This window comes from Gopherus flavomarginatus, chromosome 2 (genome assembly GCF_025201925.1).
Source record: "Gopherus flavomarginatus isolate rGopFla2 chromosome 2, rGopFla2.mat.asm, whole genome shotgun sequence".
Lineage (NCBI taxonomy): Eukaryota > Metazoa > Chordata > Testudines > Testudinidae > Gopherus > Gopherus flavomarginatus.
Window position 1 is genome coordinate 260,580,740 of NC_066618.1, and position 25,449 is coordinate 260,606,188.

The 25,449-nt window shown below is 42.7% G+C and overlaps 2 protein-coding genes across 4 annotated transcripts in view; both read left to right on the forward strand.

The window, feature by feature from the left end:
* ERICH5 (glutamate rich 5) overlaps positions 1-25,449 on the forward strand; it is an 801,722-nt gene that overhangs the window by 670,723 nt on the left and 105,550 nt on the right. The window lies entirely within an intron of this gene.
* Positions 342-8,537, forward strand: OSR2 (odd-skipped related transciption factor 2). Of its 3 annotated transcripts, none has more exons than XM_050941203.1 (4): positions 342-741; positions 5,027-5,763; positions 6,783-6,882; positions 7,712-8,537. In XM_050941203.1, exons 2-4 carry the CDS (start codon positions 5,108-5,110, stop codon positions 7,892-7,894), a joined length of 939 nt encoding a protein of 312 aa, XP_050797160.1. In that variant the 5' UTR covers positions 342-741; positions 5,027-5,107; the 3' UTR covers positions 7,895-8,537. The 3 variants fall into 3 exon arrangements, with proteins under 3 accessions (XP_050797160.1, XP_050797162.1, XP_050797161.1); XM_050941205.1 differs by having other exon boundaries at positions 7,794-8,537; XM_050941204.1 differs by having other exon boundaries at positions 342-737.

The following is a 25,449-nucleotide window of genomic DNA, read 5'->3' on the forward strand; positions in this document are numbered from 1 at the left end:
GACCGTACAGCTCTCCCAGTAGCTGGTGTAGGCAAGGACAGAAGCATAGGCGGGGATATCTTGTTTTATGAACGAGCAGAGGTTTCCCAACGGAAAAAAGTCACCTTAGGTAACGTGAAAAGAAATAGGGGAGGGGATGAGAAAAGAGAGCACTGCCCCTTTAAAACCCTGTTGCTACCCAAACACAAGTAAACAGTACAGCGAAAAGGGAAGAGAGGCGGAGCTGAGGGAGGGCTCGGAACTTTACAACCCTCTGAACGTTCCATGTTGGGCGGGGTCAGAATACTAAAGCAGTGAACGTTCGAATGTGTGCGGCTTGGGGTGGGACAGCGGGCGGGGACAGTGCTCCACGCCACTTACTGCTGAAATGTGATGGACCTGGGAGGGGGAGACTCAGACTTGTATCAAACTTCGCAAGAGTTGAAGGCAAGAGGCTCAAGGAGAAGGCGAGGCAGAGTGATTAGGAAAAAGGTCTCTACATAATTCCCCACGCAAGCGAGGACTGTACACACTTCCGCAGCAAGAGTCCAAAGACAAGGAGAAACCCTTGAGTAATTTCTAACCCTTCTCTTCTTCCTCCTCCACAACATGCTGAAAGCTATTCGGACTCAGCTTTGCTGAACTCTTATGGTGGAGTTTTCCGCCGGTTCGCTGTGGATCTAATGACACTACAAAGACTCTAGGATCGCCTCTTGAACTTTGCGTTGTGAGGGGCCTTTTGGGAGAAGCTCATTGTGGTAGGTAAGTCACTCAAATCTGTTACTACCACGTAGCTGCTGTGCGAAAGTATGCATTGGACCGTGCCGTGAGAAAGAGACATCAAGGATTGTATACCTAGGTATAATATGCGATCATCTGAAACATGTGCTTCACAAAGATAATTGCACTGCAATGTAGCTACAGTCACCGAGAATGTTCATATTAAAAGGTGTCCATGTCTAACTGAGAATTCGGAGACTGATTATAAAAGTAAATCAGTAGTAGAGTGTGATCATACATTTCCTTAAACATACTTAAGTTAAACACTGAAATATTTGTCAAGGAGCTTTCTAACAACTAAGCAATTCCTGAGGAGAGGGCAGCATTTCTAGGTTTACTTTCAGTTTGAATCTCTGCAATCCCATACAGTGTTGAGCAGATGTGTTCTCTGCGCAGTGCTTATTCTATAAGCACATTAAATAATGTTTGAAGTATGTTTTCTGCTTAGGATCTCTCTAAGAAGTTTTGGTTTCTCAATAAATTCTGGATTGGGCCTTTAATATTAAATAAATCCCGAGCAAAGCGAGGTGCATTCACACATTGCTTGATTATTGCAGTGTGGCACGATGACTCTGATTATTTCCAATCTGTGTTAAACGAGGAGTTTTGGGTAGCAATAGCGATAGATGTGCTTTGACTGTCTGCACACGCTAAAAAAACGTTTATGTATGGTAGCTAAACCTTGTCACAGCCTACCTGTTATCAGTGAACAAAAACAATATGTTGTTTCACTTTATGGATCATCAAAGACAGCTACTTTCTCTACTTAACAAATTGCCATTACAGGAAAAAGAAAATCCGCGCTGCTGAGGAGTAGGTCAAATGTAAGCAAGCAGATAAACGGAGACCTATTATGCAGATACTAGCCTTAATTTAATTAAGTACTTTGAAGGGAAAGGGAAGTGCCGAGAAGTAAATAACATCCGTTTTTTTTCCTCACTTTCTTACAAGTAAACTTTAAAGGAGGGAAGCACATACTATTACACTTTCTGGTTTTGTATGTGTATGCGTGTTGTTTTAATAAGATATAAAGTCAAGTACAAATGGCAACCCATTCATTATGGTTCACTTCATAGTATACTCGTTTAATTTTTAAAAACATATTCTATAGTAAAGAAAATATATTTGAATAATCGCTTTTGCAGAATTACATTATTGGTAAGATTCTTCGTCATATTAATGCATGCGGTATATAAAATTGGACAACCACGTATAATATCAAAAGATGAAGGTGAAACATAGTAAAACACTACAACTCCCTTTGGTAACTTTTAATATCCGAATTTTTTTAATGATAAGGTTCAGTGAACTGAAATTAACCTGTGAACACGTCATATTGGCCAACACTAAAGAGAGGTCTTAATCTTCTTTACCTAAATGAACATTCCTGTGAAGTATTTGAATGTAAATCAAGCAGGGGTGATGCTTTACAATACTACTGCTATTAGTAAATCTTTTTACAAAAAACTTAGGTGTCTACATTTAAAAAATCATAAGTGCCTTCCGTCTTCTGGACTTCATAGTAAACAACAATACACGCAAATAGAAGAAATTCCTACGTGGCATGATTAAAATGAAATGAAAATGTGAATGCGTGACATAAAATGTCTGAGATACATTTTTCAAGCAGAACGGTTTGAAAGCTAAATTCTGTATGACAAACATGTGTTTTGGCAAAGAACCGAAAATATAGCTTTCCACCTCAAAGGAAAAGCGTGGTGCCATTCAAGTATACGTGTAGTGTATCTTGTTTTGTGCAGTGAATTGGTTTTCTGAGGGAATCGGTAATACTGAGGTTATGTGCTATCAGGGAAGGCACATTTCACTGAACTAATGCGTGGAGAATGTGCATTTAATCTTTGAGGGCAGAATACTTCAAACTTCTGAAAATTACATGTCACGATTTCCATCCCCAGAAATCCAGAGCCGTTATACTCTGTGCCTCATACGTATGGTTTTCAGGCAATCCAATACCTATTTCTGGATTCCATTTCACGTGATAAGGGAACGCGACGCCCTTGTCTTGGTCTGAAAAAATAATTTGAATCTGATGGAAATGTAACCACACCAAGGGAAAAAAAGGAATCAATCAATAAAAACTTGAATCTGCTCCGTGCAGTGCTTTCTAGCTTAGCCCAGAATGCTGGCCCATTGCAGCTCTGGTGTGTGAAGTGAGAGCTCCCTGATTAAACATGGAAAATGATTAGTGGTGGGAAAGTTGATTAGAAATGGAGTGTATAGTTTCGGTTGAATGGACTGAGTGAAACCCTCTGACTGTCACACACCTCTCATTAACTCCCTCCCCGCACTGCCAGATCGCATACCACAGCTCAGAAGGGGTTCATTTCATTAATAAAACCCCTTGCGCAGGGCTGCTGCTGCTGCCTTCCCGAGTGGAGCCGAGAAACACAAGGTGCGGGCCCAGCAGCACCCGGCAGAACCAAGGGCACAGTCCTCCACGAGTACTCTCTCACGTATTCATGCTCTTAGGCAACTGATCAAAAATGAAGAGAGCAAATAAACACAAGAGCGGACCGCTGTTTGTGGTGTGAGGTGCTGAGCAGGAAAACAGCACTTGGGGCCTACAGCTGGACAGCCAGCCGCCCCGATCCTGTACAATCTAGAGTACAGCCCAGATTTGTCATTCAGAAATGCCTAATTCCTGAGGCAGCCCCGCGGGTGTGACACACCGACCCGCGTGCGGGTGGAAGTCCCCCAGACAGGAGACACCGCGCTGCAGCGTTTAGGTGCTTTTGAACAAAATCAATCACATTTTCCCTCACATTTGAAAACTAGGGAATCCAGGACGTAGCCAACAGATCGTGGGTGAAAAGCCCATTGGAAAGACGGCCCAATATGTCTTCCTTAATAAGGAACAGAGACACAGCCGAGACGCTCGGATACCGCAATAGGCCACAACACTACCCGGGAGGAATCAATAACACGCCGGGAAGCCGCTAATGCACTGTCCGCCGATTCTTTTCTGAAGGGAGTTAGTATAATACTAACGCAGACAAGGGATCTGGGCCTGGGAGCGGGGTAATCAGGGGCGGAAACCCCGCAATGTCCCGGAGCATTGTCCAGTCAATGACTAGGTGACACTGGCTGTTTTGCACCGCAGGTTATTGTCTGTCTCTGGTGATGGTAACAGGAGTTAGAGAAATTAGTATATTAATGAGTTTGCAGCTCTCCTATCTATTCCCCCGGGCGCCATTAGGCAGAGGAGGGTTTCAATAGCAGAAACACATCTCCATGAAATCTAGTCTGGAACACGCTGGCCCGGTGGGGGGAGGAGTGGGATTATTTATCTCCAGGTCTAGAAAAGTGACTATATCCGTAGGGCTGCAGAGGCCTCCGGGCCTGGCCACCTTTCCTTTCCGCAGATGGCGTTGCTCGCCCAAAGCCCTTCTGTGTGGCGCTGCTCCGACCATCTGGAAGGGATCTGAGCGTAAAGTGGATTTATTTAGAACCTGCAGTGCTGGAAACGTGTTGCTTTTCTCTCCTTCAATTATCTTGATAAATGAGTTGTTGTTGAAGGAAGAAAAATAAGCACCCGAGTTAGAATAAACTAGGCTGCATTGTCACCTCTAGCCCACAGCCCTGAACCTTGTCTTGGCTCCTCTCTTAAGAGAAGACTGTAAATTTGTGCACATTCTCCTGCCCTCGATCTCCCAAGAAGGCCCCAGAAGTGAGGTGTCTGCCTCAGCGGCTGCTTCAAAGCCTCGGGGGAATCAATAAGTCTGAAGAGGAGGTTTGAAGTGACTTCTGGAGATAAGATCGATGTGAAGGTAGCACTGAATGCAGAATGAAAGCGTTCTGCTTCTCACTTCTATGCAGTGTGCGGCTAAAACCACTTGTCTTCTTGGTGGGAGTTCAGTCTCTGGAGATATTTTTGGGAAGGGGTGGGATGCTGAATGACTGAAAGACAAACCAATACGACGTACAGCCCTTCAGGAATCGATACTCGCCTTGCATTCCTGATACCCTTTCACGATTAGTTTACTTTTTCGGCTATTGTGAGTTAATTGAACCGGACACTTTGGGTCTTTCTTCCTCAATACAGAGAATTACTTGTTTCTTTTCCTAGGGATTCTCTGGGATCTGTGCAAACACGTACAGTAGTTGTCTCTGCACCGGTGCACTAGAGCAAAAACAAAACAAAAACAAACCTCGACCCTGGAACACTTGTTTAACTTTTTCGATTGCCTCAGTCACTGAGGAACACGCTGCATTCAGTAAATTCTCTTTCTCCTTCCCTTGCTTACAGGATTTTCTGTCGTTGTTGTTGGAAGTTCAGAAACTCCCGAAGAAAGGTAAAGGGTTCTGCTGCTTACGCCCTTTTGGGAAGATGGGAAGCAAGGCTCTTCCAGCTCCGATCCCACTCCACCCTTCACTGCAGCTCACTAACTACTCCTTCCTCCAGGCTGTGAACACCTTCCCAGCAGCTGTGGACCACCTACAAGGTCTTTATGGACTCAGCGCGGTGCAGACCATGCATATGAACCACTGGACATTGGGATATCCCAATGTGCATGAAATCACCAGGTCTACCATCACGGAGATGGCTGCAGCTCAGGGCCTGATGGATGCCAGATTCTCTTTCCCAACGCTACCTTTCGCCACACACCTCTTTCACCCAAAGCAAGGGGCCATCGCTCATGTAATCCCAGCTTTACATAAAGACAGACCCAGGTTTGATTTTGCCAATCTGGCCGTGGCTGCCACGCAGGAGGACCCACCAAAGATTGCAGATCTGACCAAGCTGAGTCCAGGACTTGGAAGTCCCATCTCAGGGATCAACAAACTGTCTCCGGACAGAAAGCCTTCCAGGGGCAGGTTACCTTCCAAAACGAAAAAAGAGTTTATCTGCAAGTTCTGCGGCAGACACTTTACCAAATCCTACAACCTGCTCATCCACGAGAGAACCCACACAGACGAGCGGCCCTATACCTGTGACATCTGCCACAAGGCTTTCCGGAGACAGGACCACCTCCGAGACCACAGGTGAGGGAGGCAGCCACAGGCAAGCAGCCTTCTCCTAGCTCCCCCAGTGAAAGGCAGCTGCTATTTCTCTCTCTAGTTGTCACGTCAGAAACTTTTCTTATTATTTACTACAAAGGTTCCGTGGGCTACGCCAGGTTCAGATCACTGCTCAATAGAACCTCATCCCAGATTGTCAGCATGTGGACAATCTGCTGCCAAGCTAAGCTCAAGGCCCCACCGATCTTGGGCCTCTGTGAATTTAAGAAATGTGCCCACTTTCCTTATACTTTCTCCTGAGGTTTACATTAGCCATAAAGGTTTGGTGGATTCATCCCTTCCCATGTAGAGGCATTTCTGCTTCTCCAGCAAGGAAGCAGTGGCAAACCAATTGACAAATTAATTTACACCTGATCCTCTAAGGGGGAATAGCAAATAAATATGTAATTTTTGTGAGTTGGACATGTGATTGTATTTGGAGGCAATCTATTAACTGAAACAAATATTCCCTATCTCTGATAAGATTGTAATAGTCGGGTAAGGACAGTATTTACAGTCTGGGTTTAAGAGTTGAATGTAAAGCTAAAGGGCCAATTCCCACGACCCCTCTTTCAGGTTAGTAGTCCCGGGAAAACGAGTAGAACTTCAACCAAAAATTAAAAAAAAAATAGACGACTATATATGCCCAGTCCTGCTCACACTGGCGTTTAATGGCAAATTGCCCATTGACTTAAACGGGAGCAGGATCGGGACCAGTTTGTGAAACAGATGATTTTTTCATGATGCAGTCTAATCTGTCACCAGAGAGGGCAATCTAGCGTTGATAAGAATTATTGTCAATGTTTTGAACTGATAAAGGAGGTTAATCATACACAGAATTACAGGACAAAAATAACAAAATAATTAATAATAAATAAACTAAAGAGTCAGGATTTTCCCCTCCCCCATAAAGTAATTATAAGATTAAAGAATCTCTAGAGCCTTTTTGTGGCTTTTGAGTTTGTGGGACAACCATTGATTCAAATCCTTGTATTGACTTTCAGATATATCCATTCAAAAGAAAAACCTTTCAAATGTCAGGAATGTGGGAAAGGATTCTGCCAATCCAGAACTCTAGCAGTTCATAAAACTTTACATATGCAGGTAAGTTTATCTCCAAATCTATTATTATCATTATACTGTTCTTGTTCTTATCCTGTTTATTTTGTACCAACCCTTAAATAGCATGTAAGGTAAACAAATTTCTGAATGTGGTTAGGCACCTGAAATAATGAGCCATATCTTGCCATTAGTTTTTAAAGCAGATCTCCCCAATTACTTCAATAAAGCAATCTGCTTAATAACAGGCTATGGCCCTATGTTTTTATTTTTCTTGATTAAGACACCTCTGTTTAGTATATTTAAAAATATGTAATTCAGTTAGAAAAAAGCAAATAGAGTCCACTGAGGATTTAATTTACATAAATTGCTTGTGAATGTGGGTACTTATAAATGGTCTTTATTAAATCTTATTAAATGCATTTCAATATTTTATGTTTGTAAAAAATAAAGGAAAGCACTGTAGGGGGAAAACAGCTTTGGAAGATTAATTGGCACCTTAAAATGATTTGCCTGTATCCCAATACATTGTATATGTTTGTAATGGTTTAACTGTTTGGGGGAAAGCTCAGACTTACTCATAGAGATGGTGTGGTGATTTGAAATTGAAGAATTGCACTGTACATTTTTTTTCTGTAGATTCAAGGGGCATGAAATGGGCTGAGCTGAGAATAAAATATACGTTGACAGATAGGATATTTCCAGGCAGTTAAAAGTGTCATGATTTTGTATCTGTTGAGGATTAAGAGTCTAGATTTATTTAAGTAGATTCCCTATACTTCATGTTATGCTATGTAATAACAGAAAAGTAGTAAATTAATAAACTAGGTAGTTTGTAAAGGATTAATCCTTTGCTTGCTTCAAATCTGAACAGGAATCTCCACACAAATGCCCCACATGTGGAAGAACCTTTAATCAGAGAAGTAATCTGAAAACTCACCTTCTTACCCATACAGACATCAAGCCCTACAACTGTGAGCAGTGCGGCAAAGTGTTCAGGCGAAACTGTGATCTGCGGCGGCACAGTCTAACTCACACCCCGCGGCAGGACTTCTAGAGCAGCCAAGGACCTGCACCTGCCTCTGCAGCTCCAAGTTGCTAATTTTGCTCAAGGACTTAATTGTAGAAAGCTACACACACACACACACACACACACACACACACTGGGGCCGAGACCGCATACCACACTCCAGCAAAATTCCCTTAGGGAGTTGTGGACTGCAGGATCGGGCTCCACTTCTATCCACACAAAGAGCATATGCTAGTCTCTTGTAGATATTCGCAGCTCATTTTAGAGCTCTGTACAGAATGTGGGTTTTTTTTGTATTGTCCTGTTGGATGCACATTGATAACAAATCTGGGAGTCAAAATATCTTTTAAAAGTGTATTTCAAAATAACCCCCCCCATACCTCCTGCTTTGTCGTATTACTTTCCTAAACATTTTGTCTTCTGCTGTGTCAGCTGCAATAGTAACTTATATTGAATAAATTTCCCCATCTGGGCAATTGTATTGTCACAACGTTTCTGAAAAGTGTTCTTGTTTTCGCTTTTATGACTGCTGCTTTTGTGTTATCTATTGTAAAATAAAATGAAAGTGCCCGTATTTACAACTCCAGTGCTTAATAGCTTGAATGTCTACATTAAGTATTAGCTTTTGTAATTTTTTTTATTGAATTAACGACTTTTTAAAAAGAAATAGCTGCAAATAAACAGTGCCTGGGAAATAATGTATACAACAATCCCTAAACCAAACTGGCTTATTAGTAACTTATTTGCAATCAACCCATATATTGTAAAAGTCATTTCTTTTCCAAAGATTGCATTAGATAGTCTCCTGCTATTAGACTTTGAACATTGGCAATTCACTAGCGTAGACAGGGACTTTATACTGCAGAAGACGATTCTTTTCTGATAGCTCTGAAAACAAACACTTGGACATAAATAAAATCCCATTGGATCCCATCACCCATAGGAAGGATTATTGTAAGTCCCAATAGCGTTTAACCAACTTCATTAACATTCCTATCAGTCCTAACAATCTGCTGAATGGCAGCGTTATCAGGGCTCAGCCCTGCCAAGCCGGAGGAGTTGCAGGCGCTTGCAGGGGTCGTCAATAAAAGCCGTCAAAATTGTAACTCGTACCTAGTTAAAGAAAGAGGATGTTTAAAATGTCTCCGGAATCATTAACAGAGATAAACCACTGCACCAGAGAAGCCACTGCCAGCACGCTGCAACTGCCCCCTTGTAGGAGACTCCCGACTGGATGCTCGAAATGCTCCATGCAGTTCCCCAAAGAGCGTCTTTAAACAGGCTTTAAAGCTAGTGTGGGAGTAAAACGACCTCCCGCCCCAACCTCTAAGTGGCCTTGGGACGCTGGGGTGGGTACAATCTCAAGACCTCACCACGGAAAAGGGGAGGGGGGCTGTCACTTCGGTTTCTGCTCCTGCAGACTAACGGCGGTGTCGTGCTGTGCTAACTGTGCGGGGGGGATGCCAGTGACCCGGCTGAGGAGGTCACGTTTCGTTCCAAAATGGGCTCATTTTAATTCACGTGGCTCGTGGTGGCTTTCGCACAGTTGCAACATGAAATGAGCGGGGGTAAACTTGGGGCAGAGGGGGGACGGGAATGACCCCGCACGTGCCTTGGTGCAGACAGCAAAGGCGAACCGTCCTGATGGGAAGACCAGTGCTGCCACTGCGGGGCTCAGCCGTTCACTGGAGGGATCCCTCACACCCATGGCCAGCTGCTATGGGCTCGCCCAGTGCTGGACCCCTCCTCGGACCCCCTGCACAGTCACTGGCAGGCTCGTCACGGCCTCCTCCTGGGACCCTCCGTATACCACGCGCACAGCCACTGGGGCGGCTTGTTCCGGCCCCTTCTCCTGGGACCCGCCCTTAGCCCCCGCGCAGCCAGCGGGGGGCGCCTCTGATTAGCCCCAAGCTCAGGGAGGGAGAGAAGGTGGAGGCAGAACCTCTCGTGGCCACTAGGCTCTGGTCTCCGCACTCCTGCGCAGCCCGGAAACCCCGCGGCGGGGGGAGGGAATCGGAGTCCCGGCCGCACCCCCGGCCCGGTCCTGGACTCGCATTAACAGCTTGTTGGGGCGCGTTTTCCGGCTCCCGGCTGGCGCCTGCTTCGCTGCTGCGTCTCCTGAGACGCGAACGGGTGAGCGGGCTGCAGCCGGCTTGGCGCTCGCGGAGAGCGGGAAAGCTGCCCCCTCCCCCGCGCTTGGGGGGACCTTCGTGCCCAGGTCAGGGGAAGGCTCAGCTTCCGCCTCCCCTGACCTGGGGGCTCAGCTCCCAACGTCTCGCCCTTTCCCCCTGCTCTGGGGGGGCTCAGCCCCCGCCGTCTCCTCCTGCTCCAACGTCTCCTCCCTGTTGGGGGGGGGGCTCAGCCCCCACTGTCTCTTCCCCCCTTCCTCCTGCTCTGGGGAGGGTCATCCCCCACTGTCTTTCCCCCCTTCCCCTTGCTCTGGAGGAGGCTCAGCCCCCACTGTCTCTTCCCCCCCCTTCCCCCTGCTCTAGGGGAGCTCAGCCCCCGCTGTCTCTTCCCCCCCCTTCCCCCTGCTCTAGGGGAGCTCAGCCCCCACTGTATCTTCCTCCCCTTTCCCCTGCTCTGGGGGGGGGTTCAGCCCCCACTGTGTCTTCCTCCCCTTTTCCCTGCTCTGGGGGGGCTTAGCCTCTACTGTCTTTTCCCCCCTTCCCCCTGCTCGTGGTGGGCTCAGCTCCCACCATCTCCCCCCTCCTGCTTTGGGGGGCTCAGTCCCCACCATCTCTTCCAATCTCCCCATGCTGTGGGGACTCTCCCCATGCTGTGCAGAGGGTTGAACTGCTGTGTGCTCTCTCTTCCCCTGCAGGGCTGAGCCCCCCCCCCCCCATGCCCACCTGAGTGTGCCCTATGAGAAGGAGGTGCCTTTCTGAAACCCACATACCAGCGGGGCATGGCTCCTCCATGGAGAAACAGCTGTCGGAGAGCCTGGCTCTGCTGGGATCTTTTGCCAGCAGTGTGCGTTGGAGCACAGCACAGTGGTATGTCTATGCTGACAACATGACTTGCGATAGTAAATGACATGGCTACATTGGTGCACCATGTCCATGCTGGGAACCTGTCTAGCCTATGTCAGGAAATGTGTTAACTAACCCATGTTAACTAACACCATGCCAAACACATGTAACCCTTGAGCCGCAGGCTTGTTTAAAAGCATGTTAGCTATCTACAACCCCCAGTGTGGTCTATGTCTGTTTTTGCACCATTCCAACATGAAAAGGATGGAGAATTGGGCTGCTACATTCACTGGCCAGAGTAACCAAGCCTTTCAAGTCCAAAGGCTGTGGGATAGAGTCCACTCTCCAAGATCATATTCCAGTGAGGAACTATTGGCTTTCTCTTAACTCATCAATTCCTTGACTCCATTCCTTCTTCTTTCCCTGGTCCTTTGTTATCCCCCACACCGCACCCCACCTCTCCATCTATCTCCTGTTCTCTGACATCAGTGTTTCCCATCCACTAATCCATTCCCTGCTTCTGCTCCTAGATCCTGATCTACTCTGTTCCTGATTGACTGTTTCTCTAACTTCCAGTGTGCACTCATCCCTATAATACCTCCAAGTCTCTCTCTGCCTCTTTTTCTCAATATCTGGTCCCTAAACCTAGTGTCTCCCTATTCCCAGTCACAAAGGCGCATAGTGGGCCAAATTTATTCCTGGGGTAACGCCATTCAAATGGAAGTATCCTGGGGTGAATATGGCCCATATAGTCTTCCCGGGGCTGGGCTCCATTTGCAATTTGTGTAACATTTCTCTTTAGCAAACCAAATCAAGAGGTGATGTAGACGTATTTTTATTATTATTTATTTATTAGTATTACTGCAATACTGTACAAAAACAGAACAAAAAGATGGTCCCTGCCCCAAAGAGCTTACAATCTAAGTATAAGGCAAGAGGCAACAGATGTCAATAACCTTCCCACTCTGAACAGAGACACATGCTGTCACTTCATATTCTCAGTGCTTCAAAAAAACTCATTACACATTTTTTGACTGAAGTTAAGAATTCAGGCAAAGACCAGTGTTTTTAACAGTCACATGTTCCCTTGATTTTTTTTTAAACCAGTATCCATAATCTTAAAAAGCCAGTGAATATTTTAAAATTTCTCTCTGTGATCATACTTCACTATGCCACTGTGCTACACCACCCTGTCCCAGGGCTCTCTGACAAGAATAGCTTTCTTGGGCACATGGAAGCTGCACTGGTAATAATCAAATAATAAATATGCTTAAATGTAACAAAGAACAATTAATGGTTCATTGTTTGGTTTAAAAGTTGTTTAGCATAGTGCTAACAGATCTGTAAAGCTCTCTTTTGGGCAGAGGTCATGCTTTTTATTATCTCTGTATAATGCCACCCACATTTGTGACAATGTAAATAATAAATATAATAATGAATAACTTTGGCATTAGCATTAATTTTCACAAAGTATATTTTTTTGTTCTACTGGAGTCTTGCTGCTGACAATTACATCTGCATGTTCTGGTAACTCACTGAAGTTTTCTAAATTCCCTTTTCGCCCTGTTTTTGTTTAATTTAATTGCTATCCCCATCTCATTTTTTACTTGCCCATTCCATCTCCTCCTTTCCTATTTCCCTGTTCTGTACGTCTCTCTGTATTTTAGATGGTTTCTAGGTATAATGGTATAAAAGAAAGGGAAAATCTGGGCTGAATATCTGAAAAAACTTCCTGAAAGTGAGATCTGTTAGCCTGTGGAAAGCAATTAGTATCCTGTTCAGGGGTTGAATTGGGGGGATACAGGGAGACGGGAATGGTTGAACTCTTCCAAACTACACCCACAAAATACGTTTTGTCCATGTTAGTTGCTAAAATGAGATATGCTCACATTAGATTGTGCAGATGTTCAAAATTTGTTTGTACATGCTTGTTGAGCTCTTCTGAAGACCTCTGTGGGGTTTGAATACGCCTATGGAGTCGGCTAGGCTCCTAGTGAATGGCTCCTTTTTCACTGGGGCTAAATAATAAGTTGTAGTGTCTCCCAAACGCCACCCATTTGTGGCACCAAAATGAAATGTCACTTGGTAAATTGTGCAGAACTGTGATCCTCCCTCTCCTTTCTTACATAGGGAATGAAATAGTTTATAGTGTTGACATTTTATTTATCAATGAAAAGCTGAGTTAACGCCTCACTAATATGGATGGGGGACTTACACCACTCAGAACAAGCTCCATGCAAACTCTGATATTTCTGTAGCTGTTACACACCATCCACATTTTTCTTCAGCCATAATAGCTAGATACTTACATTTTTTGTCAGACTGGATAGAGCATCATGAAATGTAGTTTAGGGAGCAATCTTGCCCTGGCAAGGAATGAGCTAATTACAATGGAGTCACATCATAGGCACATTTAACTTACAGGATTTTAACTATACGTGGCTGGCAAAAAAGAACAAAAAAGAAAAAGAAAAATGTAAATACTGTACCTGTAGTACGGGTGATTCCGCTGGCCATTCCACTCAATTAGCGTTTGACTATACGCGATTTTCGCTTTAAGCGCTGACTTCAGAACCCAGGGGTAGCAAAGAATCCTGTGGCACCTTATAGATTAACAGATGTTTTGGAGCATGACCTTTTGTGGGTGAATACGGATGCCTCCGACGAAGTGGGTATTCACCCACGAAAGCTCATGCTCCAAAACGTCTGTTAGTCTATAAGGTGCCACAGGATTCTTTGCTGCTTTTACAGATCCAGACTAACACGGTTACCCCTCTGATACTTAACTCAGGGGTGAAAGCAGAAATAGAGACTTACCAGTACGGGGCTGGCTCTGGCCTCCGGAAGGGGCAGGGACTGGGGTGGAAGGGGCAGAGATGGGGGATCAGAGCCAGCCCCGGCCCTCCCTGTACTGGAAGTGCCCTCCCCTCCCCTCCCCTGCTGGGGTAGCAGTGGCAGCCGGTGGCTCCGGTGGCTATTTAAATGGCCCAGGGCTCGGCCACTGCTACCGCCCCGGGCCCCTTAAACTGCTGCTGGAGCCCCCAGCTGCCGCTGCTACCCCAGGGCTCTGGTAGCAGGGTTCCGGGGGCTATTTAAACAGCCCAGAACTCTCCTGCTTCTACTGTCCCGGCCCTTTAAATAGCCTCCAGAGCCCTGGGGTAGCAGCAGCAGGGCTCCAGCAGCTATTTAAAGGGCCCAGGGCAATAGAGGCAGCGGGAGCCCTGGCCCTTTAAATAACTCCCGGAGCCCTGCTGCTACTCCAGAGCTCCGGCAGTGGGGCTCTGGTGGCTGGGAGCCCCAGACCCATTAAATTGCAGCCTGAGGAAGCCGGGCCGCCTCGGTACAGTGCACCAGCTCTTGCCAGTACGCCATACCAGAGTGTACTGGCTTACTTTCACCTCTGACCTAACCCCGCATAAGATGCGACTCCCCTGTAGTCTTTTTCAGCTCTCACTGCCTCTGTTCCGTATCTCTATCTCTGTCTTCTCTTTTAATTTACAACCAAATCTTGGGTCAGGTCTATATTAGGAGTGGTTTCCTGGTATAAAAATATATTGTTGCCAGTATAGCTTATTTCAGCCCCCAAACAAAATAAAATATACCAGCAGTTTTGCTGGTATACCTATGTTTATATTAGCGGCTTTTGCCGGCACAGCCATGTTGGTCATGAAGCACACCTTTTCACCTCTCTGACCGACATAGCTGTGCCAACAAATATTTGCAGAGTAGACCTGGCCTCACTCTTTTCCTTGTCTTTTGGAGCTCATTCATTTGTTCCATCCTCCTCATCCCACACCTTTCTATAAAGATTCTCTTTCCTGTGCCTTTCTCATGTCTACATTTGAAATGCAACAGAAACACAGCTGCAGTAGCACTTCAGTGTAGACACTTGCTGCAGAGACAGAAGGGGTTCTTCCCTCACTGTAGTAAATCCACCTCTCTAACACGTAGTAGCTTGGTCAATGGAAGAATTTTTCTATCAACATAGCAGTGTGTACACTAGGGCTTAGTTCAGCTTAACTACTTTTCTCAGGGGTGTGAATTTTTCACACCCTTGGGTGACTTAGGCTTTGTCTACACTGGAATTTCATCAGCAAAACTTTTGTTGTTCAGGGGTGTTAAACCCCCACCCTGAATGACAAAAGTTTTACCAACACAAAGCGATTTGTTGCTAGGAGCACTCTCCTGCCAACAAATCTGCTGCCACTCGTTGTGGGTGGAAGTTTTTTGTCAGCGGGAGAGCTGTCTCCCGCTGACAAACAGCAGCTGCACTGTGTGCCTTTTAGCAGCACGGCTGTTGCAGCACAGCTGTGTTGCTAAAAGGTCGTAGTGTAGACAAAGCTGTAGTTGGGTCGACTTAACTTCCTGGTGTAGACCAGCTCTTCGGTGTTGTCCATTCTGAGATCTTTCCCCAGCTCTTTTCCCTCTGCCTCTCTCTTGCCTTTCCATATCTCTCCCTCTGCTTGTGTCTCAACCTTCCTTTCTCCTGACTTCATTCTAACAACTCAGGGGTTGTCTACACTAAAAACTTAAGTTGACCACGCCCCGAGAGATGTAATTAAGCCTATCTAAGCCTGATGTAGACAGTGCTAAATCAATGGGAAAATTCTTCTAATGACCTAGCTCTCACCAGTTGGAGAGAAGGATTTACTACAGCAAAAGAAGAACTCCTTCCATCATGGTAATAAATGTCTGTACTACAGCAGCACAGCTGCAGCGCTACAGTCTGTAGTTTACACTCTGCTATGAGACTCCTATAATGCTTCAGCAGTTCTCCATACTTAAATAGTACTGTGGCTTCCTCCTTATTGAGTATTTGTGAGAGATCTTATACATTTTAGTTTTTGAGAGATGTTAATTTTTACAGGGAAAGGAGATTGATGTTTTTATCCAGACGAAAAGGTAATAAAATAATTTTGTTACTGACATTGTTTACTAGGCACCATCACTGAAACTGTCAGCTGACATCCTTTGGCATCATTACTTTTAGAGGAAGGGTCTGACTCATTGCCCGAGGTGTTTTGAGGATGTTTCAAGGTGTGTCAGCTGCGCTTCACATCAGTGCACCTTGATGTATCTCTTTGGCACGGATTGAAAGGTACAGTTTCTAAATCTCCCAGTGACCCATTATTTATGGATCACTGATACGATAGAATGTAACTGTTCCTGTCTATCATGTTAATGCAAGTTTGCTTATGTACAAAACAGCCTGTATTCCAGGGATAATACTGTGCATGCACAATTAGAACACATACTAAAATCTTTGTGAAAAGATTATGTACATTGGGCATTTTCAAAACTTAATTATTGTTGCCATTTTATTTATTTATGTGAACTGTTTAACTGGAAAAAACTAAACACAAAGTTCGCATTGTGGAATTAGGGCAATTTGAGGCTCTAGGCATACCACAACACAAGCCACTCCATAGGTCCACCTTTGTGTCCTCACTTTCATGTTGTGGCCCCACCCTCACTTGGATTGTTGATGGCAGAGGGGACCCATCCCTTCCCAGGTTGGCCAGAATCTGGAGAAGTAAGGGTAGCAGCAGTAAGGTCCCTAGCACAAAGTATCTGCTTTTGTGCATGTCAGGGCACACCATCCTTCTTCTGCCACACACACAGTCCCCTGCACCTAACCCCTACTTCACAGGAAGAGGATCTTAATATTAACACCCCATTTAGATGCACACTCTAAGGAACGATTGTTTCATACTTTTGGCAGGCTCAGGCAGGCATAACTGTGTTGGTTACATTTGTTTCACATCTTCAAACTTCTATTCACAACATGGGGGCTAGAAACATACATTTTTTAAAAATGAAAAATTAGAGTCTGATGTAATCTCATGACTCTAGCAGCTGGGACTATAGGCATGGGCCTATAGTGCCTAAGCCTTAATAGTTATAGATACAGCATTTATTTGTTTGTTTTTCTACTGAGAAGACTGTTTTGTTTTGTTTTTTAAATTCAGTTTTCCAAATAGGTAACTTAGGCATACAACAGGTTAATTCCTCAAAGTCACGTGATTTGGCTGAGATCTCAAATCAGAAGCTTTCTGACTCTCAGCCCTTTGCTCTAACAGTCACTGTAACACAATATTTTAATTTTATTGAAATACGTAAAGTATCCCCAGTAGGGAATAGAAATCTGAGGAGTATCTTTTTTAAATCTGAGGCGTATTTTTTTTAATAACAGGAACACAAAGAGTATTATACTCCCAAATCCCCGTTTTATCTATATCTATAAAATTAATAATCTTATATGAATATGTATGTGTGTATAGTGAAATCATGTTCCCTCTAAATGTACTACAGTAGGAAATTTCTGACCTAATTATAACATCATGGTAGCAAAGATGTTGGTTGAGAGCTGACACGTTTCTCTGCTTCCCATCCCAAAAAACCTTTTGGCTGAAATTTCTCCTGCTTAATTTTAACTCAAGAGATAATTTGTTGGCTATTTCAAAGAAAATCGATTCAGTCATTATTGAGGCCCCCTACATGGGGTTTTGGCCAGTGGATCTACATAATTTGAGGGCCCTCTTCTCACATCCATGACTCCAATGTATGCCTCTTCTCTGCCATAATGAGTTTGCATCTTCAATTTCAAATGTTACATGCTCAGAGGCATATACACTGTGGATTTCATAGTTTAATAGTTTTACGGTGTGAGCACATGATTAGTTCTGCACAACAGGCCACAGAACCTCACCCAATAATTCCTGCATGTACCCAATGACATATGTTTAAATTAGAGCATATATTTTAGAAAGATGTCCAGTCTTGATAATACTAGATGATGCCCTCCTCCATGATTGAATGATACACAGAACAACTACAGGATCATATGGACGTGGCATAAATTATAGAATTAAGGAGTTTTTGGTTGAAAAAGAACTCTTTTTAAAAAAACAGAAATTTTTATCACAAACATTTTTAATTTCTTTTACTCTTTCTTTTTTTGTTGTTGATGACATTGGAATATGTCATTTTTATAATTTATCATTTTCTTCCCTCCCTTTTTCGGTGGCCAAAAGAAAAAAGTGAAGGAATAAGGAAAAAAGAAGGGGGGGAAAGTAAAACAAAACAAAACAAAAAACTCAACCACAGAAAAACTAAAAATTTTAAAATAAAAACATGAAAATGATTTTTTAAAATTCTGATCAAAATTTCCATGAATATATTGAAATAAATGAAACATAATTTCAAAATCAGCAGAATAAAAAAGACTAGAAAGCTTGCTTCCATTTTTCAACACATTTTAAGTCCCTGATATGCAATCTGATCCTAGATGTGCTGCAGAGTGGGCAATTTTTGCATGGTATTATGGGATATTCTCTCAGATTTGGGAATTGTGGGGAGAGGGGATCAAACTCCCATAATTCCGTCTGTTGTATTCCCAGATGTAGATCTATAGATGGTTTATTATTATTGTTTATTATTACTTATTATTTAATTGTATTACTGTAGCACCAACATGACACAGCTCAGATCAGGGCAGCATTGCTGTTGTATATACAAATAGTAAGTGACAATCTTGAAGAGCTTCTGATCTAAATAGACAAGACAAAGGGTGTTAAATGTCACACAACAGATCATTAGCAGATCTAGGAACCAAACCTGTGTCTCCGGACGATTTTATTTGATGTTTTTATTCATAAATATCATTTCAAACATTTGGTGTTAGAATCAAAACGTTGACTTTTTTACCTAGTCTGGATGTTTATCAATATGTTTTCAAGTTTAGCGTAAGAATAATTAAGATATTCAGGAGGTTTTTAATTTATGTGAAATGATATAAGCTTAAAACATAGAAGTCCTTCAACACAGAAGGACCATGGATAAGCAATAATATATTAATAGGCATCTTGCTGTTAATCCTGATGTTCTGGGAGAATTTTGTTTGAGGCACACCTGTGGGGTTGGGTGTTTGTTCTGGAGTTCTTGCACCACAATCTCGGAGATTTCCTGTTGAAAGAACACTAGGAAAATTAATGCTACTCCAGTTTCCCCTCTATACCTGGTAGCTCCATAGACAGTGCGGGAGGTGGTGTGCAGATGTAGGGGACGGTCAATAGCAGCATAGCTCGTGAAGGAACTGTGGTACAAAGAGGGGCTGAGTTCATGATGGCTGTTTCTGGAAATCGAAAGACAGAACCTGCAAATATATTCTCTCTCTAAACAGACTCAGTCTCTTACCTCTAGATCAAAGGAATGATCCTGAATAACTGGGGTAGCTTATTTTTGTCCCATAGGCAACTTGCTAGTGCAGTGGTTTTCCACCTGTGATCCATGGACCTCTGGTGATCTGGAGGTGATGTCTAAGGGGTCCGTGAAAGGTTGTTACCACAGAACAGTGGTTTTCAACCTGTGGTCTGCGGACCACATTCAAAAAATTTTAGAAGTCCACAAATGAAAAAAGGTTGAAAACCACTGTGCTAGTGGTATGAGATAGTGGCTCCTACTGCATATAGGGGACAACAGGCCCTGTCTTGTGATTTGATCCACAGCAGTGCTTCACCTTGATTCAATTTGGCTCAAGAAGGATTAAGACATGTTGTGACCTGTAGTTTCAATATGTTGCACCTTGTAAAGACAAGGTAGCTGTGGGCCATTATGGTGGGCTTCATTTGTCTTCCCCAACTGCAGATAAGTGAAACCTCAGCATGTCTTTCCATTCAAACTCTCACCATTTTAACCATTTGAATAAAAAAGAAATAGCTAATAAAAGATGATTCACCTAATGCCAAATCTGAGCTCTGTAGATCAGCTTTGATCAAATACACTGACATTTGGGTAACTGCATTATTATTATAAAACATCCTTTTAACTTTTTTTTCCAGATGCTCTTTGTTTAAACTTTGCTTTGATAACTGTCTGGGTCTTTCCATTTCAGCAGATATTTATCCACAGTGAATGAAATGAAGGTGGATTTTTAGATTTGTTCTTCATATGGATTTTCTTTCCTTCGTTCAAATTTTAAATCAGTGAAGCTACTTTTTAAAACTAACCCTTTTACTCAGAAATACAGCTCTGTGGCCTTTAACAACTCAACTCAACAATGTCTCAATTTCTCTATCTATAAAATAGGGAAAACAGAACTTGGTTACCTCACAGAGATGGTTGTGAGGATTAATTAGGTAACGTTTATACAGCATTTTGAAAGTATAAACATCTAAGTGATACAAGCACTAACTAGTAGTAAGTACCATCTGGTAGTAGTCATTTGAGTTCGCAATATGTTAATTAGTACTAGTGCTAGAATAGTATACACCTCTATCCCGATATAAGGCAACCTGATATAACACGAATTCAGATATAATATGGTAAAGCAGCACTCCAGAGGGAGCAAGCGGGGTGGGGGGCGAGGCTGCACGCCCCGGCAGATCAAAGCAAGTTTGATATAATGCGGTAAGATTTTTTGGCTCCCAAGGACAGCGTTATATCGGGGTAGAGGTGTATTTTGAAAGGGAATGTTCATTTGAGAAACTAATTTTCAAATAGGGTCTAAGAAGTAAGAACACCAATTTCCATGTAAAGAAGCCCTTTATGGAATTTATTTTCTGAATAAAGTTACTTGTGTGTAAGTGTTTGCAGGATCAGGCCCTGTAGATGTCAATTCTATATCAAACATTAAATATACTTGAGTTGTCACCCAAACCACCATAGACTTGGAGTCCCTATTATTATATCTCTAGGTTAAACAGAAGGTAGTCAATTTTTAACCCATGCATTCTCAAACATATTCCCAGTACGGCCCACATCTTAATAGACAGATTGTTGTTCAGATTCTATTGATGCAGGCTGCTATTGCATAACATTTGTGGCAACTACAGCAATTGTTTACATGGAAAAGCAGTATCAGGAAAATATTTAATGTAGTTTTAGCAGGACTTAATGCAATTTATCAGGTGGAAACAAGGCGTAGAGTAGAACCAGGTGATTGCATTCAGAAGAAATACCTGCTTTTGAAACTAGTTGAAATGATGATTGTCAAATTGCCACTAAAGAACCCAGGCTTCCAAACTGTCCCCTTCTTTCCTAACTGCAGTGAGACCCAACCTTATAGTACCAGCTGCCAAAGTCTGGCCTTATCTACCCTGTTTTTTCTGGAAAACATTTTGGAAGACTGAAGAATTAATAGGTTTATGACATTACTGAGACCACAGAAGCCAAGCCTGATTGAGAAGGGAATTAATTTTTATTCAGACTGTTTAAAATAATTTATTTCTTTTGTTAACATATATTTAAATCAAATATCTAAAAGCATGTGGGAAAAAAACTTTTTTGTTAAAGATTCCATACCGGCCCCTTCATTCAAGGGCTGAGCAAGCTCCTAATCTACATATCCAAGTCCTTTCCAGGGATACCTCTGCTGGAACAGGGAAGACAGCATTTGACCGTCTTCATATTTCTATGTGAAAAAACAAGTAGAAAAAAAATGAGGCTTTTTTTAATGACATACAAGCAAAAAAACTGCAACTCCAATTTTTTCCCTACCTTTAACATGGGGCCTAATTCTGCAGCTGCTGCATGCAAACAATTCTCACTGAAGCCAGCTGTAACTGCTGACATGCACTGGCTGCAGTATCAGGCTCAGTACTACTAAATCCTCCCCTTCCCATTCCCATCATTTTTTCATCCTTAGGGCCAAAGCAGGTCATAGAAGTTTTAAGGTTAAAATGAAAGTGAGCCATTCACTGCATTTGTTTAAAATAAAACTGCCACAAATGTCAGAAGCCCTGGGAATGGTAGGAATAAATAATTACTTTCTGATAAGTGTATGCTGTGGAGTCTTTTTGTGAGAAGATCTCTATTAGTCATCCTTTTCTTATTGACTTGCTTTGATCATTTCCTTGGTAACCATATCAGGCTATTTCACCTCCTTCATTTATCACAAGAAGGGGCCATTATTGTAAAACTCATTGTCTTATTGGAAAATATTAGGAACATATCAAAGCATTTTGTTTGTATTGAGTATTTTTCAGAATTTACAGTGCTGGACTCAGTCACACATCTCATATCAAGAATATTTTTTTCTCCATAGCTAATTCAAAGTGTTAAAAAAACCTCCTTTTCTATACCTTAACTAACAATTAAAGATCATTTTTTAATATACAGTATCTTCTTAAAGTATTGGCATTAGAAAGTCTGAATATTTATTATCCTTTCTCAAATGTAATTGTAGGCAACCATCCTGTACTCTGGGTGTTTATCCTAACATTAAAATAACAAAATACTTAACATACTGTCTTATAACACATTGGTGAGCATTTCTTAAAATAATAATACAAGGCGGTCTAATTAGTTCAAAATAATGTAAAAGTGTACAGCCACAAGCTGATGTAATTACAACCAAATTTTGGATTCTTCTGCCATTTATACTATTCATTATTTTTATGTTTTGTACATAAAAACGACAACTGCATTTACCTACAATAACAGCAAAGAAAGGATTATATATAAGCAAACTATAGTTCTTTTTATAATATTGCATAAATGCAACAATTTAAACAGTTCATAATTTAATTAACCTCATCACAACAAAAGCAGTATTCGTTGTAGCATTTTAACCATATACTCATACCCTTTAGAAACCAATTCCATTGTAGTCTTGTATAAATATACATTTGTTTTCAAACACTCTAGTTATGTAGTCACAAAACACACACAAGACCAATAAAGATATAAATGCATACGAAAAAATGACAAAAGTTGATAGAAATTATGGATCATGTCTCCAGACAGCACATCTTCATTGCTGCTTCTCATTTTTAATGTAATTTTTTTTATGGATATCAATTCATCATATACAAAACATTCTGTTAATAAGCATTTTGGAAAGGTACATTGTATTTGTTCTACAAGACGTAGTCAGAATTTAAACAGAACAAAAAAAAATCCAAGATATCAAACTGAACACTGAAAACAAAATAATGTAAATATTGGAGACATATCTTAATATCTAATATGCACTAAGTACATTTTAAAATCCATATCTGCATACAGTTAACTGCACTACCACAGAAGAATTTGAAAAACTTCAATACTTCACGAAGGTAAAGCGTGAATCAGTCCAATTTCAGTTTAAATTGTCCACTAGTCCCCTTCTGTCTTTTCTCATGTTCATTGAAGAGACAGGATTTGATCGTTCACAGTTTTTAAAAACAATGTCTTATTTTCATTAAGTTAAGCCTACCGCTGATGTAATTCTTGCATTACAAAGGTCTTAATTTAAACCATGACATAAATGCTTTTCATCAGTTGATTTTTTTGTTCTTCGTGCCAAATTTCTTGCATTTTTAAAATAAAATGTATGGCATATAATAACTGCTGCAAGACAGGCTGTTTTATTCTTAAATATGAAAGACAAATGGGGTGTGACATGCATATATTTCAACATGCAGCACTTATTTCTTCAGAACTTTCCTTTTCCCATTGTTTTGTCAGTAGAGTATTTGACTTCCTTTGAATCTGGCCTAACAATAACACTGGATTTGAAGCACAAATCTCAGTCATGACCATACTGACTGGACCAAGAGGTGAAAAGTGTTCTAATCTCCCCACCCTCCCCTCCAGTCAGGGATTTGGAGATCTGTAGATTATAATTTATAGCAGCCTTTTGAAAGAAGTATGGGGATTCACTGTGAACACCCAAAATCCTGCTTTGTGTTGCATACCAGGGGTTTCAAAGCACACCCAGATTTCATCATAATCATATAGCCAAGGATCATTTCTACAACTATCTGCAGCATAAATACTTTTTCTCTTTGGTATCTTTGTAATGAATGACAGATGAGCTATGTTAATGCACTCAGGAGAATTTCAGAATTCGTTTAGTCTCGTTTTATTTTGCAGATAGGAACCTAGTTAATTTTAATTCTGGGTCAAGGGACACCAGCTGTTTTCCCATTTGAACTGTAAAGTATCGGAGACATTTTTCTTGTGTAATATTAATAGGAATAAATTAATATTATAATTACCAACATTCAAACATTGTATCAAAGCAGAAGTTTCAATGTGATCTAGCTACAGAATTCTGTCAAACAGTGTGTGGGTAGTTCATTGATTATTGCTAACAGTATACTATGAGGCATTGACTAGATGAAGACAGTGAACTCCAACATACTTTTAGAAAGAACAGCATTTTAGATAAAATCTGGCTGCACAGTATTTAAAGTGTGGGCTCTTATCTGGATTTTATTTGAATTGTGAAAGGCTGTTTTAATACATCAAATATTCAGGGCTGCCCAGAGAATTCAGGAGGCCTGGCGTCTTTGGCAGCGAGTCCCGGGGCAGAAGGACTTCCCGCCATGGGTCTTAGGGGCACTTCGGCGGCTGGTCCCAGAGTGGAAGGACCCCCTGCCGCTGAATTGCCACCAAAGATCCGGAGCCGAAGAAGCTCCGGGGGTCCAGGCCCCGCGAGAGTTTTCCGGGGCCCCCGGAGCAAGTGAAGGACCCCACTCCAGGGGCCCTGAAAAACTCTTGTGGGGGCCTGTGGGGCCCAGGGCCTGGGGCAAATTGCCCCACTTCCCCCCCCCCCAGGTGGTCCTGCAAATATTTATATTCAATTAGCTTTTGACTTTATGCTAATTTTTAAAATCGATTACTCATAGGATACCTTACTTCACTTGTAACAATATTATACTTTTGAGCTGAGAAAATAAAAAATATTTTAAATTTGTCATTGGGCCTATTATATGTTGTTACTTTTTCATACTACTGTCTGTGTCTAGAAGGTTTTCCATTGCTTATTTCAGGGGTCAGCAACCTTTCAGCAGTGGTGTGCCGAGTCTTCATGTATACACTCTAATTTAAGGCTTCGCGTGCTGGTAATACCTTTCAATGTTTTTTAGAAGGTCTCTCTATAAGTCTATAATATATAAACAAACTACTGTTATATGTAAAGTAAACAAGGTTTTCAAACTCTTTCAGAAGCTTTATTTAAAATTAAATTAAAATGCAGATCTTATTAGTTTACTGTGATCCTTGCCCTTGCTTTTCCAATGCTGGAGTTTTCCAATGTCTGGTGGCACGTATTTGGATACTTTAAGCTGAACACAGGCTTCTGATCAGTTGTTCACCGACTGGAACCCCAGATTGGTAGTGGAGGTGAGTGGAGCTGGCAGCTGGTAGGGCTGAGCAGGGCCGGAGGCCTGGACCCTGTCTGGCAGGGGGCCTGCGCTGGAACTCCAATCGGAAGCAAGGTGAGTGGGGCTGTGGCAGGGACCCTGGCTGGCAAGGGGCCAGCAGCCAGAACCCCAGAGAGGCAGCGGGCTGAGCAGGTCAGCCCGCCCAGCTTTGGGGTTTCGGTGGTCGGCTGAGCGTCTCCCCCCACCCCTGCTTTGGGGTTTCAGCCGCCGGCTCCTGTTAGCCAGGGTCTCAGCTCACTGCCAGCCTGGGGTTCCTTCACCCAGGCCAGCAGCGGGTGCTCAGTGGGACCCCAGCTGGCAAGGGGCCAGCAGTGGGAACCCCAGAGTGGCAGTGGGCTGAGCAGCTCAGCCCACTGCTGCTCTGGGTTTGGCCACCAGCTCCTGACAGCTGGAGTCTCAGCCTGCTGCCAGCCTAGGGGAAGGAACCCCAGGCCAGAGGCAGGCACTGAGTGGGACCAAC